This window comes from Saccostrea cucullata, unplaced genomic scaffold (assembly GCF_032062105.1).
Source record: "Saccostrea cucullata isolate Sc308-1 unplaced genomic scaffold, CSIRO_AGI_Scuc_v1 ctg4698, whole genome shotgun sequence".
Taxonomy (NCBI): domain Eukaryota; kingdom Metazoa; phylum Mollusca; class Bivalvia; order Ostreida; family Ostreidae; genus Saccostrea; species Saccostrea cuccullata.
The window spans coordinates 24,805-39,172 of NW_026930906.1; the positions used below are offsets into that span (position 1 = coordinate 24,805).

General features: G+C 34.5%; 1 protein-coding gene across 1 annotated transcript; it reads right to left on the minus strand.

Moving 5' to 3' along the window:
• Positions 1–9,893: 9,893 nt before the first annotated feature.
• LOC134230524 (cysteine dioxygenase type 1-like) lies at positions 9,894–11,628 on the minus strand. The gene is made up of 3 exons (XM_062712358.1): positions 11,317–11,628; positions 10,862–11,103; positions 9,894–10,539 (listed from the first exon to the last, which is right to left on the minus strand). The coding sequence occupies exons 1-3, from the start codon at positions 11,481–11,483 to the stop codon at positions 10,349–10,351; spliced, it is 600 nt and encodes a 199-aa protein (XP_062568342.1). The 5' UTR covers positions 11,484–11,628; the 3' UTR covers positions 9,894–10,348.
• Between the last annotated feature and the right edge of the window lie 2,740 nt (positions 11,629–14,368).

The window sequence follows — 14,368 nt, forward strand, 5'->3', positions numbered from 1 at the left end:
TTCGCAGTTTCACTTCCCATATCTGTGCGAATATTTTCTTTCACAAATTCAGGGGTCTTACTATGGTACATGTTTACAAGCTCTGTTGTACTCCCTATGAGTCTTGACAACATGCAGAATAAGTGGGAACAATCCTTAATTGAGGAACAAAAAATCAAATGTCTTTCAAAGTCACTCTTCTTCTGCATTGCTCCTTTAATAAGGCAGTAAAAAAACGTTTCATTATCTACATTGTTTGGTATTGTGATTACCGTAATTTTAATGTTTTGGCGATCAGGGTTGTCCAGAATCACAACATTATCGGACTTGAAGCAAAGACTTTTCATAACCTTTTTTTCGGTTTGTTGGACTTGACGTCGCTATCAATGCCAGTACTGGAACATTCAGACTAAACGATCTAAGTTCTCCAATATGAGAAAACCACTCTCTGAATGGGCTTTCCTGCGCAGATCCATGGCCCCTAAAAAATTTGCAAAGCTCTGTTTCAGAACATACTAGTAATTATGTATTCTATATATTTAAGCTACCAATATACCATTACTAAAAGGTTTATCGTCTCATTTGATAATTTAAAAAAAATTATCAGAAGATAATTAATAAAAAATTCATCAAAAATCCTTGACTCAAAATTTTAAATCACATTACCAATGCACAACTGTATGGGCTTCGTCTACCACCGTTAATCGATGGTTGCTTTGAAATGATGAACTTTTAATGACGTCTCGCCATTTGTCGTTTCCAACAAGGAGTTCCGGGCTACCGAAAACAAAGTGATAGTGACCATTCCTTATTCCGTTAATGTCATCTTCTTCAGTTCCGATGTATATGGCTTTGTACCCTAGTCCTTTCAGCCGTTCAACTTGTTCTTTGATGATCGATGTTAACGGAGCGATGATCAACGTTGTTCCGTTGTCAAATAAAATTGGGGCACACTCGTAAATCATTGACTTACCACTGCCAGTTTTAGTTCCAACAAAAACGTCCTTTAAATTGAGTAATCTAGTTATGGCTTGTTTCTGCTTTAAGGTTAAAACTATGTCGAATTTTTTGTCTATTTCCATAAACAACTCATCCATGGGGGCAGCCATATTGTCTCGCTATGGCTCTTTAATTGTCTAATTCTGATTGGCTAATAGCAGAGGCCAACAGAGTTCAACAATGCGTAATCACTAATCTCACTAGATGGCGTCATAGTCAACCCCATCAAACTCGGCCTATTCGGTCAAGGGTTTATGTGGAGCGGAGCGGATCAGAAACTCTTGACTTGGGAAGATGATTCAAAGCAAAGTTATTAGATTTTATCTCCGATTAGCCTGTAGTTTTTTGATTTTAAGAAATATTTGGTTTTTGTGTTTTAAATTTTTATACACTTAACCCATCTATCGGCTGGGACTTGTTACCTGATCTGGATTTATAGGGAAATTTATCATCGGATAATAGATCTGATGGTGTAGCATAGCTCTATAGTGCGCAGATTTTTTTCGAAACCCCCTCCCCCATGAAACAACCTTTGTTACAGGTATCCATCAAGCTGTATTTTGACTGCTGTATATCAAATATCAAATGTTTTTCGAGCCTTGATCCATGAAAATAATACCAGTGAATTTAATAGCTATAATAACCAGTCCTTGAATCAAGTTGTTATGTTATCTTCAGTATATACTGTAAGTTCTTCCTACTTTTTAAAATGCTTGTGCCATAGAATCAATGTTTAATTTCTACATAAAAGTATAATGTATGAGAGAAATTCGAATCTGCAAATAAATATATAAATACGAAACGCAGATTAGAAAGCTAAATTTGCCAATGAATGGCATATTCTAATTTGTCTAGAACGAATTATTCTACGTGCAAATAGTCTTAGGGAGGAACTCTCAGGCATTTTCACGCATGCGTATCTTGAAGTTTGCCCATGGCATCCGGTTTAACCTCGCTTATAGGTTGCACAAATAGTATTGAATTCTGCTATATATTCTTACCAAAAATGCGAAAGTTTGAGCAGCTAGATGTAATTGATTGAAAACAAATTTCCGATAAGTTTCCTTTTCAGATCTTGTAAAACAATTCTTTATAAAGATTTAAGTACCAGAAAATTCATAGCCATCCAGCAAGGTACGCAAGTTTGTTTCGGTCGAAGTCGAGCAGGTGCTTGAAAATCTAGTCCAGGGCCTAATCACTCCCACTCAAGTACAGTATATAGAAAAATCAGCACGCCCTAAATTTTAATAAATCTGGTCAATACAGGAAGCTTACAGGTGTTCTTCATCCCATAAAAAAATCAGCTCCAGTCTAGTATCAAAATGCCCGAATCGGAACGGGAGATTCGGGGATTATTTTGCGACAGCCATGATTTGACGTGGACCTGAAGTGAAATACTGTTATGACACCTTTGCTGCGTGGACCTCAAGTGAAATACTGCTATGACACTTTTACTGCGCACGCAATGAAGAAGTGCAACTTCTGCAATTTGATTTGGACAGCGGTTTTTCAAGTTCCTTGTCTACGTACACCTACAAGTAAGAGCCTACGTCCCTTCGCTCCTTTGTATAACTGGGACTCTTACACCCGCTTGAGATTTTCGGCGAAACATATTATAATGCGTATAAAATGCACAAGAAACAATAAAATCTTTTTTATTCAGAATGCATTATTGTTCATTAATCAAACTCCTAATTATTTCAATTTGTCACCAGAAGTACTTTCAATTTGACTTATTGTTAATTTTTGCACACTGTTGGTAACAAAGCTGTGCGTATGTATGTTTGTATGTTAGTCTGTCCGTTACAGCTTGTGGGCAAGATGTAAAGAAAACCTTTTGATTATCAGTTATCAGCTGCCCCATACTTACATGTATATGGCACTGTAAGAAGATGAACCCTTTTCATTTTCAAATTAATCGGTGAAATATTTCTTTAAAAAATGCGTTTTTACTATCTTCAAACCCTAAAAATTTTAAGACGACTTGACAATACTCACTTCTGCTAATTCGGGTTGCTTCGAAAGACTGAAGATATAAGGATAGCAGAAAAAATGCTACAGAAAGGTAAAGAAAGAAACGCTGTTCAGAGCCTTGTAGAAGAGGAAGGGTTACTAACAAAATCAATTTACACAGTAATAGACGGGGCGTCTGATTTGTTAAAAGATTTCCCAGTTCTGTCGGATGACAAGCTACGACAGGGAGGTGAAAATTAATTAAATGTATGCAAAATCAGAGAAAATCTTTTGAAAATCAAAATTTATTCCCGCTACCGCAACAATGTAACACACACTATCTTCGTTCAGTACAACTTACAGGTAGATGGAGAAAATAATGGATGGTACTGCACCGTGTATGTGAAATACTACTTTAAGATGAAAGTGAAATATAACGGGAATACACAGTTGCCATGTTGTCATGTTGCTAGGCAATCATGTAACCCAATTAGCAAAGTTAATATATCATTTTCTCACTTAACAATTGTTGTGAGATGTGTATTGTTTCATTATGTATATAATTAGTAACATTAAGTTTCTTGAACATTCCAGAGTGGTCAACATGTTTGGTCATTTTATCTAGAACATTCTTAAATTTTGTGTATGTCCAGATTGTTCCAGTAATATCATGTTTTAACAATTTCTAGAATATTCTAGATTTATATTACTGTATAAATACCCTGTCAATTCGATGCATAAGATACTTTTGTCGTATAAGCATCATTGAGGTATTACTGGGATATAATTTCACTGGGACATTGTGTGCAGCAACGGACACTCTGATGTATGTATTTTTAGATTTTTGCTAAGTTTGTACTTAATGATTTGTATATTACTGTAAATAAATTATTGTTAAGTTTAAATTGTGTTATTGATCTTTGCTGGCATTTAGGGTTATTCTGACCCATAACAGAATTGGGGGCTCGTCCGGGATAAAGAATTTCTTGCTCTTTTGCAGTTTATTGTCAAAATTTTGTTAATTGAACCGTTAAATTTGATTATAAGCCAGCAGAAATCAACATGGTGTTTTCGGTCACAGACTTTCTTAGTTCACCAAGTGTTCAGGTTTTTGATACGTTAAAAAAGGATGACTTGATCGCGTTAGGTTTGCATCTTGGGTTAGAGGTTAAATCTTCACAGAGAAAGCAAGACATTAGAATAAAGGTTGCAAACAAACTAGTTGAAGAAAACATCTTTGGAAAATATGATCTTCCAGATTATACACTTAAATCAGAATCTTATAATATGTCAGAATTTCAGTATCAAGTAGAGTTGGAAAAAATGAGATTTGAAGAACGAGAGCGTGAACGGAAATTTGAATTAGACAAATTAGAAAGAGAAAGAGAAGAGCGAGAAAGAGAAAGACAAGAGCGAGAAAGAGAGCGTGAAATGAACTTTGAATTAGAGAAATTAAAATTACAGAACCAACCAGGACCGTCAGTTGTCAGAACTGAATTTGACGCAGCAAAAAATATCAGATTAGTTCCAAAATTTCAAGAAAAATCTGTAGACAAATATTTTCCCCAATTCGAAAAAGTCGCAGAGAATCTTAAATGGCCACGAAATGTTTGGTCAACGATGTTACAAAGTGTACTGGTTGGCAAAGCAGCTGAGGTATACTCTGCACTAGGGGTAGCTGAAAGTTTAGACTATGAGAAGGTCAAAGCAGCAATATTAAAAGCATATGAATTAGTACCTGAAGCATATAGACAAAAATTCAGAAAGTATAGGAAGTTTGATAACCAAACATTTGTTGAATTTTCACGAGAGAAAGAAGATTTATTCGATCACTGGTTTAGATCTAAGAAACTTGATAAAACTTTTGCTAATTTGCGCCAAGTCATCCTGGTAGAAGAGTTTAAGGAATGTGTTTCTCAAGATTTGAAAACACATTTAGAAGATAAGAATGTGAAAACTCTTGAAGAGGCAGCAGTCATATCTGATACTTATGCTCTGTCTCATAAAAAGAATTTTGTATCAAGATCTCAGACTAGCAGTAATTCTACCAATTCAGACACATATAAAAAGAGTGGTTCAGGGTCTCAGTCTTTCACAAGTTCCCAGTCTCCATCCCCAGGTGGTTCTAAGTCCGGTGCAGGACGTTTTGAAGGATCTTCTGGAATAGGGTCGCTTCCTACTTGTAGTTATTGTAAGAAAAAGGGTCATCTGATCAGTGAATGCTTTAAACTTAAGAGAAAAAATGACTTTGATAAAACTCAACCACATGCTTGTGCGGCAGTTAGAGGTGATAGAGAAGCCTTAGTTTCGATTTGTTCTGACACTCCTGATGTCCAGGATTCACAGTCCAGTTCTATTGATTCTATGGAGGATTATAAGCCCTTTATGTCTCAGGGATTTGTTTCACTCGGTGACTCTAGCGAAATTAAACCTGTCAAGATTTTGAGAGATACTGGTGCTGCACAGACGTTATTGTTAGAGGGCGTGCTTCCTTTGTCTGAGCAGACTTCTACTGGTGGGTCAGTTTTATTACAGGGTGTGGAGCTAGGTGTCATTGATGTTCCCCTGCATAGAATTAGTTTGAAGTCAGATTTAGTTACTGGACCTGTTATCGTAGGTGTTCGACCTACTCTTCCCGTTCCAGGCATTTCTTTGTTGCTAGGCAACGATTTAGCTGGTGGAAAAGTTGTACCAGATCCTATAGTTTGTGAGAAAATCACTTCCAATGTCATGTGCGATGATGAAGATGATGACATTTATCCAGCCTGTGCTGTTACTAGAGCGATGGCCAGAAGACGAGAGATGGAGGCAGACCATAATCAAGCCTTTGACGAGACAGATTCCTCTGTTGATATTGATTTGAATGACACTTTCTTATCTGACCTTGATGGCACTCAAACAAGCATGGAACCACACAATATCAAGAAGCAAGAGAAGAAAGAACTTTTACCAAAACTTGGTGGTGAGGATGATGAGTTGCATCCACTAGTTAACCAAGGCAAGGACATCCTCAGCCGAGAACGTTTACTCTCTGAACAACAGAAAGACCCAGATATCATTCAACTTAGTAAGAGGGCACTTCCACCAGAAGAGGCTACTAAAGTTGGAGAATGCTTCTATATGAAAGATGGCATCCTTATGCGAAAATGGCGACCACCTGACGCTTCCCCAGATGAAGTGTGGCGTGTTGTTCACCAGATAGTGGTCCCAGCTGCTTATCGTCGAGATGTCATGAGTTTAGCTCACGATACACCTATGGCTGGTCATTTAGGTATCAATAAGACTTATAACAGGATTTTGAGTCATTTTTATTGGCCTAAGCTAAGAAAGGATGTTTCGAAGTTTTGCAAGTCATGCCATGTCTGTCAGATGGTAGGTAAACCAAATCAGAAGATACCATCTGCTCCTCTCCAACCCATTCCAGCTTTTGAAGAACCGTTTAGTCGAGTGTTGGTGGATTGTGTAGGACCTTTGCCTAGGACTAGATCTGGAAACCAGTATTTACTTACCATTATGTGTACATCCACTCGGTTTCCTGAAGCCATACCTCTTAGGAATATAAAGGCAAAGAGCATAGTTAAGGCCCTAACCAAGTTTTTCAGTTTTGTAGGAGCACCCAAGGCAATTCAGTCGGATCAAGGCTCAAATTTTATGTCGGGGTTGTTCCAGCAAGTCATGCATGAGTTGGGTATTAGGCAGTATAGATCAACTGCTTATCATCCTGAGTCCCAGGGAGCGCTAGAACGTTTTCATCAAACCCTAAAAACAATGCTGAAGACCTATTGTTACCAGTATGAGAAAGACTGGGATGAAGGGGTTCATCTTGTACTATTTGCTGCACGAGAGGCAGTCCAGGAGTCTCTTGGGTTTAGTCCTTTTGAATTGGTGTTCGGTCATACAGTTAGAGGTCCTTTGAAATTGTTGAAGGAAAAGTGGCTGACTGAGACTAGTGATCTTAATCTTTTAGATTATGTGTCCGATTTCAAAGAAAAACTTTACAATGCTTGTAAATTAGCACAAGAAAATTTGAGAAGTTCTCAGATGAAAATGAAAATGTGGTATGACAAAGATGCCAGAAATAGGGTGTTTAAGCCAGGTGATAAGGTTCTTGTATTTTTACCTATTCCTGGTCATCCTTTACAAGCCAGATTTTATGGCCCTTATGAAATTGAAAGCAAGATCAGTGATGTAAACTATGTAGTTAAGACACCAGGTCGACGTAAAGAGAAACGGGTTTGTCACATTAACATGTTAAAAGAGTATTTTGAAAGGTGTGACCGAAATTCTGTAAAACCAGTTTCCACTTTAGCCAATGCTAAGACTGTTCAAAATTGTATTGAAAGTGATACGAGTGTAGAAATGAATGAGAAAGATTGTAATCAGAGTGTCCGCTTGAAAAACTCAGAAATTTTGGCTGATTTTGATGCCAAACTTGGACATTTGAACATTCACCAAAAAGAACAAGTTAAAAACTTGATGAATGAGTATCATCAAATCTTCTCGGATGTTCCAAAGAAAACTAATGCAGCTTGTCATGATGTTATTGTTGGCGACGCCCTGCCTATCAAACAACATCCGTACCGTCTCAATCCAATAAAATTGCAGTACCTAAGAAGGGAAGTGCAGTATATGTTGGACAATGACATTGTTGAACCTAGTAAAAGTAATTGGAGCTCACCATGTATTCTTGTACCAAAGCAGGACGGTACCTACCGATTATGTACAGACTTTAGAAAGGTGAATTCTGTTACCAAAACTGATTCATATCCAATACCTAGAATCGATGACTGTATTGACAACATTGGAAATGCGAAATTTGTCAGTAAATTTGACCTGTTGAAAGGCTACTGGCAAGTACCGTTAACAGAAAGAGCAAAAGAAATATCTGCTTTTGCTACACCAGATGGACTTTACCAGTATAAAGTAATGCCTTTTGGCATGAAAAACGCACCGGCTACATTCCAAAGGATGATTCACTCCCTTCTTCAAGACCTTGAGGGATGCGAGGCCTACATTGATGATGTCGTCATATACAGCAACACATGGGACGAACATCTCCGAATCATGCGTGCTTTATTTGACATTTTAGCTAAAGCAAACTTAACTGTGAATCTTGAGAAGAGCGAATTTTGTCATGCTTATGTAGAGTATTTAGGTCATAAAGTAGGTCAAGGTTATGTTACACCCATAATGGCTAAAGTGGAAGCTATTGCAAAGTTCCCGATTCCTACAAACAAGAAAGAATTAATGAGGTTTTTGGGCATGGCTGGGTTTTACAGAAAATTTTGTCCAAATTTTTCCTCAGTAGTTAGTCCACTTACAAATCTTTTACAAAAGAGGGTTAACTTTGAATGGACAAAGGACTGTGAAAAATCCTTTCATAAAATCAAATCTATCCTGATGAGCAACCCAGTTCTGTCAACTCCAGATTTTTCTAAGCAATTTAAGCTTACTGTTGACGCTAGTGATGTTGGAATCGGGGCAGCTTTGTTTCAAGAACATAGTGATAATGTAGATAGAGTTGTTTCTTATTTTTCAAAGAAACTTACAAAATGTCAACGAAATTATTCTACTATTGAAAAAGAATGCCTTGCTTTGTTGTTAGCTTTACAGCATTTTGATGTTTATTTGAATGTTACTTTGCATCCAATTCTTGTGTATACTGATCACAACCCCCTGACATTTTTGCATAAATTGTCAAACAAGAATCAAAGACTGACTAGATGGAGTTTGTTGTTACAAGAATACAACATAACAATTAAACATATCAAAGGCAAAGACAATGTTATTGCAGACGCCTTGTCAAGAGTATCGTAAACATACTAGATTTTGTATTAATGTACATGTTTTACAATTTAAGTTTTTCATTGACATTCAAACTTTTTAAGGGGGGAGGTGTTGTGAGATGTGTATTGTTTCATTATGTATATAATAAGTAACATTAAGTTTCTTGAACATTCCAGAGTGGTCAACATGTTTGGTCATTTTATCTAGAACATTCTTAAATTTTGTGTATGTCCAGATTGTTCCAGTAATATCATGTTTTAACAATTTCTAGAATATTCTAGATTTATATTACTGTATAAATACCCTGTCAATTCGATGCATAAGATACTTTTGTCGTATAAGCATCATTGAGGTATTACTGGGATATAATTTCACTGGGACATTGTGTGCAGCAACGGACACTCTGATGTATGTATTTTTAGATTTTTGCTAAGTTTGTACTTAATGATTTGTATATTACTGTAAATAAATTATTGTTAAGTTTAAATTGTGTTATTGATCTTTGCTGGCATTTAGGGTTATTCTGACCCATAACACAATGTATACCCTTGCACTGGTGTGAGTTTAAATAATTTCAAAGAGGGGCCTTTTAAGGCCCTAGTCATATCTTGTATTTTAATGTTTCAATAACTTTTAGATAGAAATAAGATTTTTAATATATTTTCGTTTTAAATGCTGTTACAATATAGACGTCTTGATATTATACTGGAAAAATTTATTTCAAATTTAATCTGTGTTAATGCACCTTTAAGAAGGAGGGGAAATGTAAAAAGTGTACAAACGGACGGACGCACAACAGACAAATTGTAATCAGAAAAGCTTACTTGAGAGGAAAAACATATTGTGTTTATTTATAGACTTAAAATTTTGGACTTGCAAAAAGCCAGCTTACATTTTCGAGGGACAGAGATGGAGGACGCACGAAAGGTGAGAAAAAAGGAGAAAAAAAACGTGACTGACGTGACAGATGTTTTTTGGGGGGAGGGGGGGATTAAGCATGGCAATGCTGTTCCTTGAATTAAACAGAAATAAACGTCCTCAATTAATTTCCACACAAAAAATATTCATAAGTATATATTTTATTTAAAGATAAAACACATTCATAATAACTTGCGTAGCAAAATCACTGAAAAGGCGTCAGAAACATTTAACTTAATACATTAGTGTAAAACGTTTCTGCTGAGTCATGATGATATATATTGCTTAAAACAAATATAACAATTCAGACATTCACCAAATTATCTAAACATTAAATCTGTCATCAAAATAAAATGCTATATTTAAAAACATTTCGATATAGAATTGTATCAGAGAGATTCAGATTAATTTAGAAATTCCAGAATTAATATAAAACAGTTTATTTGTACGAGAGGCTGCAGTAAATATACCTGCTTTCTCTATATCATATAAAAAATCTCTTAAATTGCAAAAAATAAATAAGTAAATAAATAAAAATAATAAATAAAACAACAAAAAGGTGAATATGTAAAAAATAATTGTTACAAATATAACAATACGAAATAAAATATTCGCATCATAACACTAGTATCTAAAAACAAACAAGTAGTACTACTTAACTTCTACCTTAAGAAATGAATGACTTTAATTTCCGCATTTCCACATAGAAAAGTTACTTTTCACAACATGAGCGAGAGCAGCACTGTTCAGTAAAGTCCTGATCGTAACCCATCGGGACCTCTGTAGATTTCCCCGTGTCGTCATCATATTTTTTACACGAGGAAAAGGGCGGGGAATAAAGGTGTAGAGTGACAGCGCCCTCCACGTGACTTTTGTTTCCCACTCGATGAAGTCCGTCTGCGTCTGTATAAAAAATATATATTGAATTTATTATATCTATGTTATTTCATAACAGAAATCCTACAGTAGTCTTTAAAAAAAGGGGGGGGTAAAGATTGGTTTGACACTAGTCTAGTACTAAGAACTCTCAAGAAAGTGCTTTAAGTGCCGTACATGTATGCAGATAGTGATCAAAAGAAAGGCTTTACCACAGACGATAATTACATGCAAGACGACTTAGAAAAATACCTGTAAATCTTAATTTTTGGTATAATGTCAAGCTATATAAACGTTGCAAAGTACTTGACAAAATACCAGTTTACACAAATTATTGTTTTAAACATACCAGTGATATGGGCCACATCGTTGAGTGTATATACCCGGTCTTGAATTTTCTTCATTTTGCCTCCACAACACGACGTCATATCCGGATTTTCATACAACTCCTCGAACACTTCTCCCTTCAGAGTCTTCATGAAGCAGTGTGATTTAGGGTGATTATGTATAGGGCTTTCCTGACCAGTGTTCCAACACAATATCATCAGATTGTAATGACCATTCCCTTTGTCCAGAAGAGTTCTTGTATATCTATACAGTAGATTATGATATCCGTGTGAAAACTAAATCATTCAAAACACTAACATCATGAAACTGTATGAATTTTTGCTTTCTTATTCAATTGAATCCAGAGTATCTGTATTTTTTCACTTCTTAATTTTCAGTATTCATTTTCATTACATAATATTTCCAATTAATTAGTAAATCATGTCAAAAACTGAAAAAAAGAAATATACTACTTGCTTTTTATCGCTCCACTTTTCCTTGCTTTCCCAGTCCTTTGGATGACTTTCGTAATTCGACATAATCATTTTAATGGTATTTACCATCTCCTCCGACTCCTCCAGAAAACCGTTCTCCAACTCCCTTCTGAGGTCTAATTGCATAGCATTCAAGTCATATCGTGCCATTATTGTTTGTATATCTGCTCTAACTTAAGATAACCGACTTCGAAATCTACATACAGGTTTGCATAAAACATTGTGAAAATTTAAACAAGGCATGTGTTTTGTGTTCATTTATATACAATCACTTCAACCAGGATATTTTTTTGCATGTCCTTAAAAATAGTCTCGAAATCAATTACCCTTCTTGGAAATATTTAAACGACGCCCAGTCATAATCTTAACTTTCGGTTTCTCATCAGTTTCAGATATGCTGGTGTTTTTTTTTTAAATACACCATATGAAACGTTTTAATTTTACATGAAACAGAAAGTACGATCATATATGTTATAATACGCTTTTGTGAAATATTTTTCTCAACGATTAGCAGATGGTAGAAAAATGAAATGAGCATTTAAAATATTTACCTTCTTATATCACAAATAAATAATTTAAATTTATATCCTCAACAAATGTATAAAGACTTAATTTTTGAACTCAAATATATTAAATCGGATGAATACTAATTTGAATAAACATTAATTAAACGAGGACAATGAAAAAAAAATATCGAATCATACTTCTGTTATGCATGTACATGTAGTATATTGTATGTACAAGTACATTTATAATTTTTGGTTATAAATGTAATTCATGCATGATTAATTATTGAATTAGAACAAATTTTTACCCGCGGTTTGTTTGCAATCAGTTTTCTTATATTAAAAAAAAAAACAGTTAGAATTTACCTACTAAAAATCAAAATCTTCACTGTATTCAATAGTGGAGGTCACTAGCACGTTAACCTAGTTAAAGTTCATTTAATTAAACGACTTTTTTACACACCCATACACATACTACACACACACGAATGACTTTAACCTCTATTGTAGGCCTTTCAACTAATTTTTCAAGTTGCACATATAGTAAAATACATTTCATTGATAGATTTATAGGTACATGAAATTATCAAAAAGGATAATAACTTATGCATACATTTGATTAAATCATTAAAAAGTTTAATTATTTATTATAATTGAATTGTACGATGTAGTGTTTTAAGGACAGGTAACTTAGATGTGAAAAATGACCAACTAAGTGCCGATTTATGAGTTATCGGTTATAGGAATGACATATAGGCTACTTCAGTATTGGTATTGTTATTTACACAAAAGGGTTTCTTACATTGTTTTGTACACAAAAGCTTTGACCAAAAAAGGAGAATGTCTTCACTCTACCTGAAATAACAGGGTCAAATGAATGGGGAACAGTCTATATTTATTATTTTTAACTCATTTTATTCATTGACGATTGTTATGAGGAAGAAAATATAATGACATGTTTTATTTGTGCGCACTTTTTCACTTCCTATATAAATATATATATATATATTTACAAGTAAATGCAACAATTAATTATCTTATTTGTATTACCTAGCACGAAGAAGAACGCCCGTATAAACATTTAATAAGGTTAGAACTAAGAAGGAGGGTCGATTAAACTTTTTATTTTAATTAAAAACTTTACTTATATCTAATCAAACGGCGTCCACAACTATATGGTAAATAAGTTTATTATTAGTGCTAAATTTTAAAACCCCTAGATTCTATTGACAGCAAAGAAACACTTGGGAAATGCTAAAAACTGACTTGTGTACAAACAGTTAGATACCTCGGACCTGCTCTAAACAAGTTTCAGCAACGAGTTATCGTTCACAACAGCGAACCCTAGCGGCAATTGAAAGGCCTATCTATTGTTTTCTCAAGCGGTGTTTACAGCGATGAAAATTTCCGGATACTGTAAAATTGAAACAACAACGAGGGAATGCACATTCGTTAGTTTGTCATGTGTTATATACTGTCTTAATACACAAATATTATTTTGTAGTTACTCTCTTAAAGACTGTTACTTTTTTTTATTTAAACAACAGAGCGTTTATTATATTCAAAAACATATTATCAGGATAATCTGTTTTAAAAATAAATATACCGTGATCCACAAACAATGTGAATATATTTGGGGCACAGAGTCTGGTTTTAGGTGGTTTATATTCAGACATATTCCCCGTTTAGGTGTATTCATTTTCGTTAAAAAGTAAATGCTTTTTTATCTCATTATTTCCTAAGCTGATAGGCTGGCGGTAATAAGACTTTTAAGTTAACAAAAATGGCAAATGCGATACCAGGTTCAATATAAAAATGAAGTGTCATTTAACAAATATCATTTTCATGATAAAAAAAATCGATACAAACCTTGTATTTTTTTAATGAACTTGATTTGTCCGTCCAAATTGATCTAGTTTTGTATGACCAACAATAAAGAAGTAAAAAGAAAATTTATAGGGAGCATTTTTAAAATTCTTTTTAGAACGTTTCATATTTCTGATATCGAATGTCCTGTTTAGAATTTTATAGAGTGAAGTACAGTCGTAGTAGTTTTTCATTTTAAATCTGTGTTTACCAAGTACAAACCCTTCGTATTTTTTTCTATTAAATAGCAGATATGTATTACTTGCTTTTCAACCAGCAAGTATAGCAGATTATTGAGAATTTTCATGACTATCACATTCATAAAAAAATTCTATTGAATTTGTTCAAGTGTTATAAAATCGTGTTTTTAGCTTTCGTAGATACATGTAATAATCAAATAAATAATCTTCATTGCATAATACTTGCATATGGGTCAAGCAATACATCATAAAAAATCAAAACAAAAGAAATAGGATTAATTATCACTGACAATTATGCGTATCCACTGAAAATATTCAATAATCTTCAATTTTTTTAAACTACGCTTGTATGAATCGATACTTCAAGTCCGAAACAGAAACTAAGTACTGGAAAAGGTCTGCTTTGTCTTGGGTTTGTTTCGTTTTCTTAGGGGGCAATAAATCAAAGGAGCCTAGATTGTAT

Coding starts and splice junctions, on each gene's coding strand:
- LOC134230524 (XM_062712358.1), bottom strand. CDS start 11,483: ATGGCACGATATGACTTGAATGCTATGCAATTAGACCTCAGAAGGGAG. Junction 11,104..11,316: donor GAAAAGTGGAGCGATAAAAA/GCAAGTAGTATA, acceptor TCTACTGTATAG/ATATACAAGAACTCTTCTGG. Junction 10,540..10,861: donor CGATGTGGCCCATATCACTG/GTATGTTTAAAA, acceptor TTTTTTATACAG/ACGCAGACGGACTTCATCGA.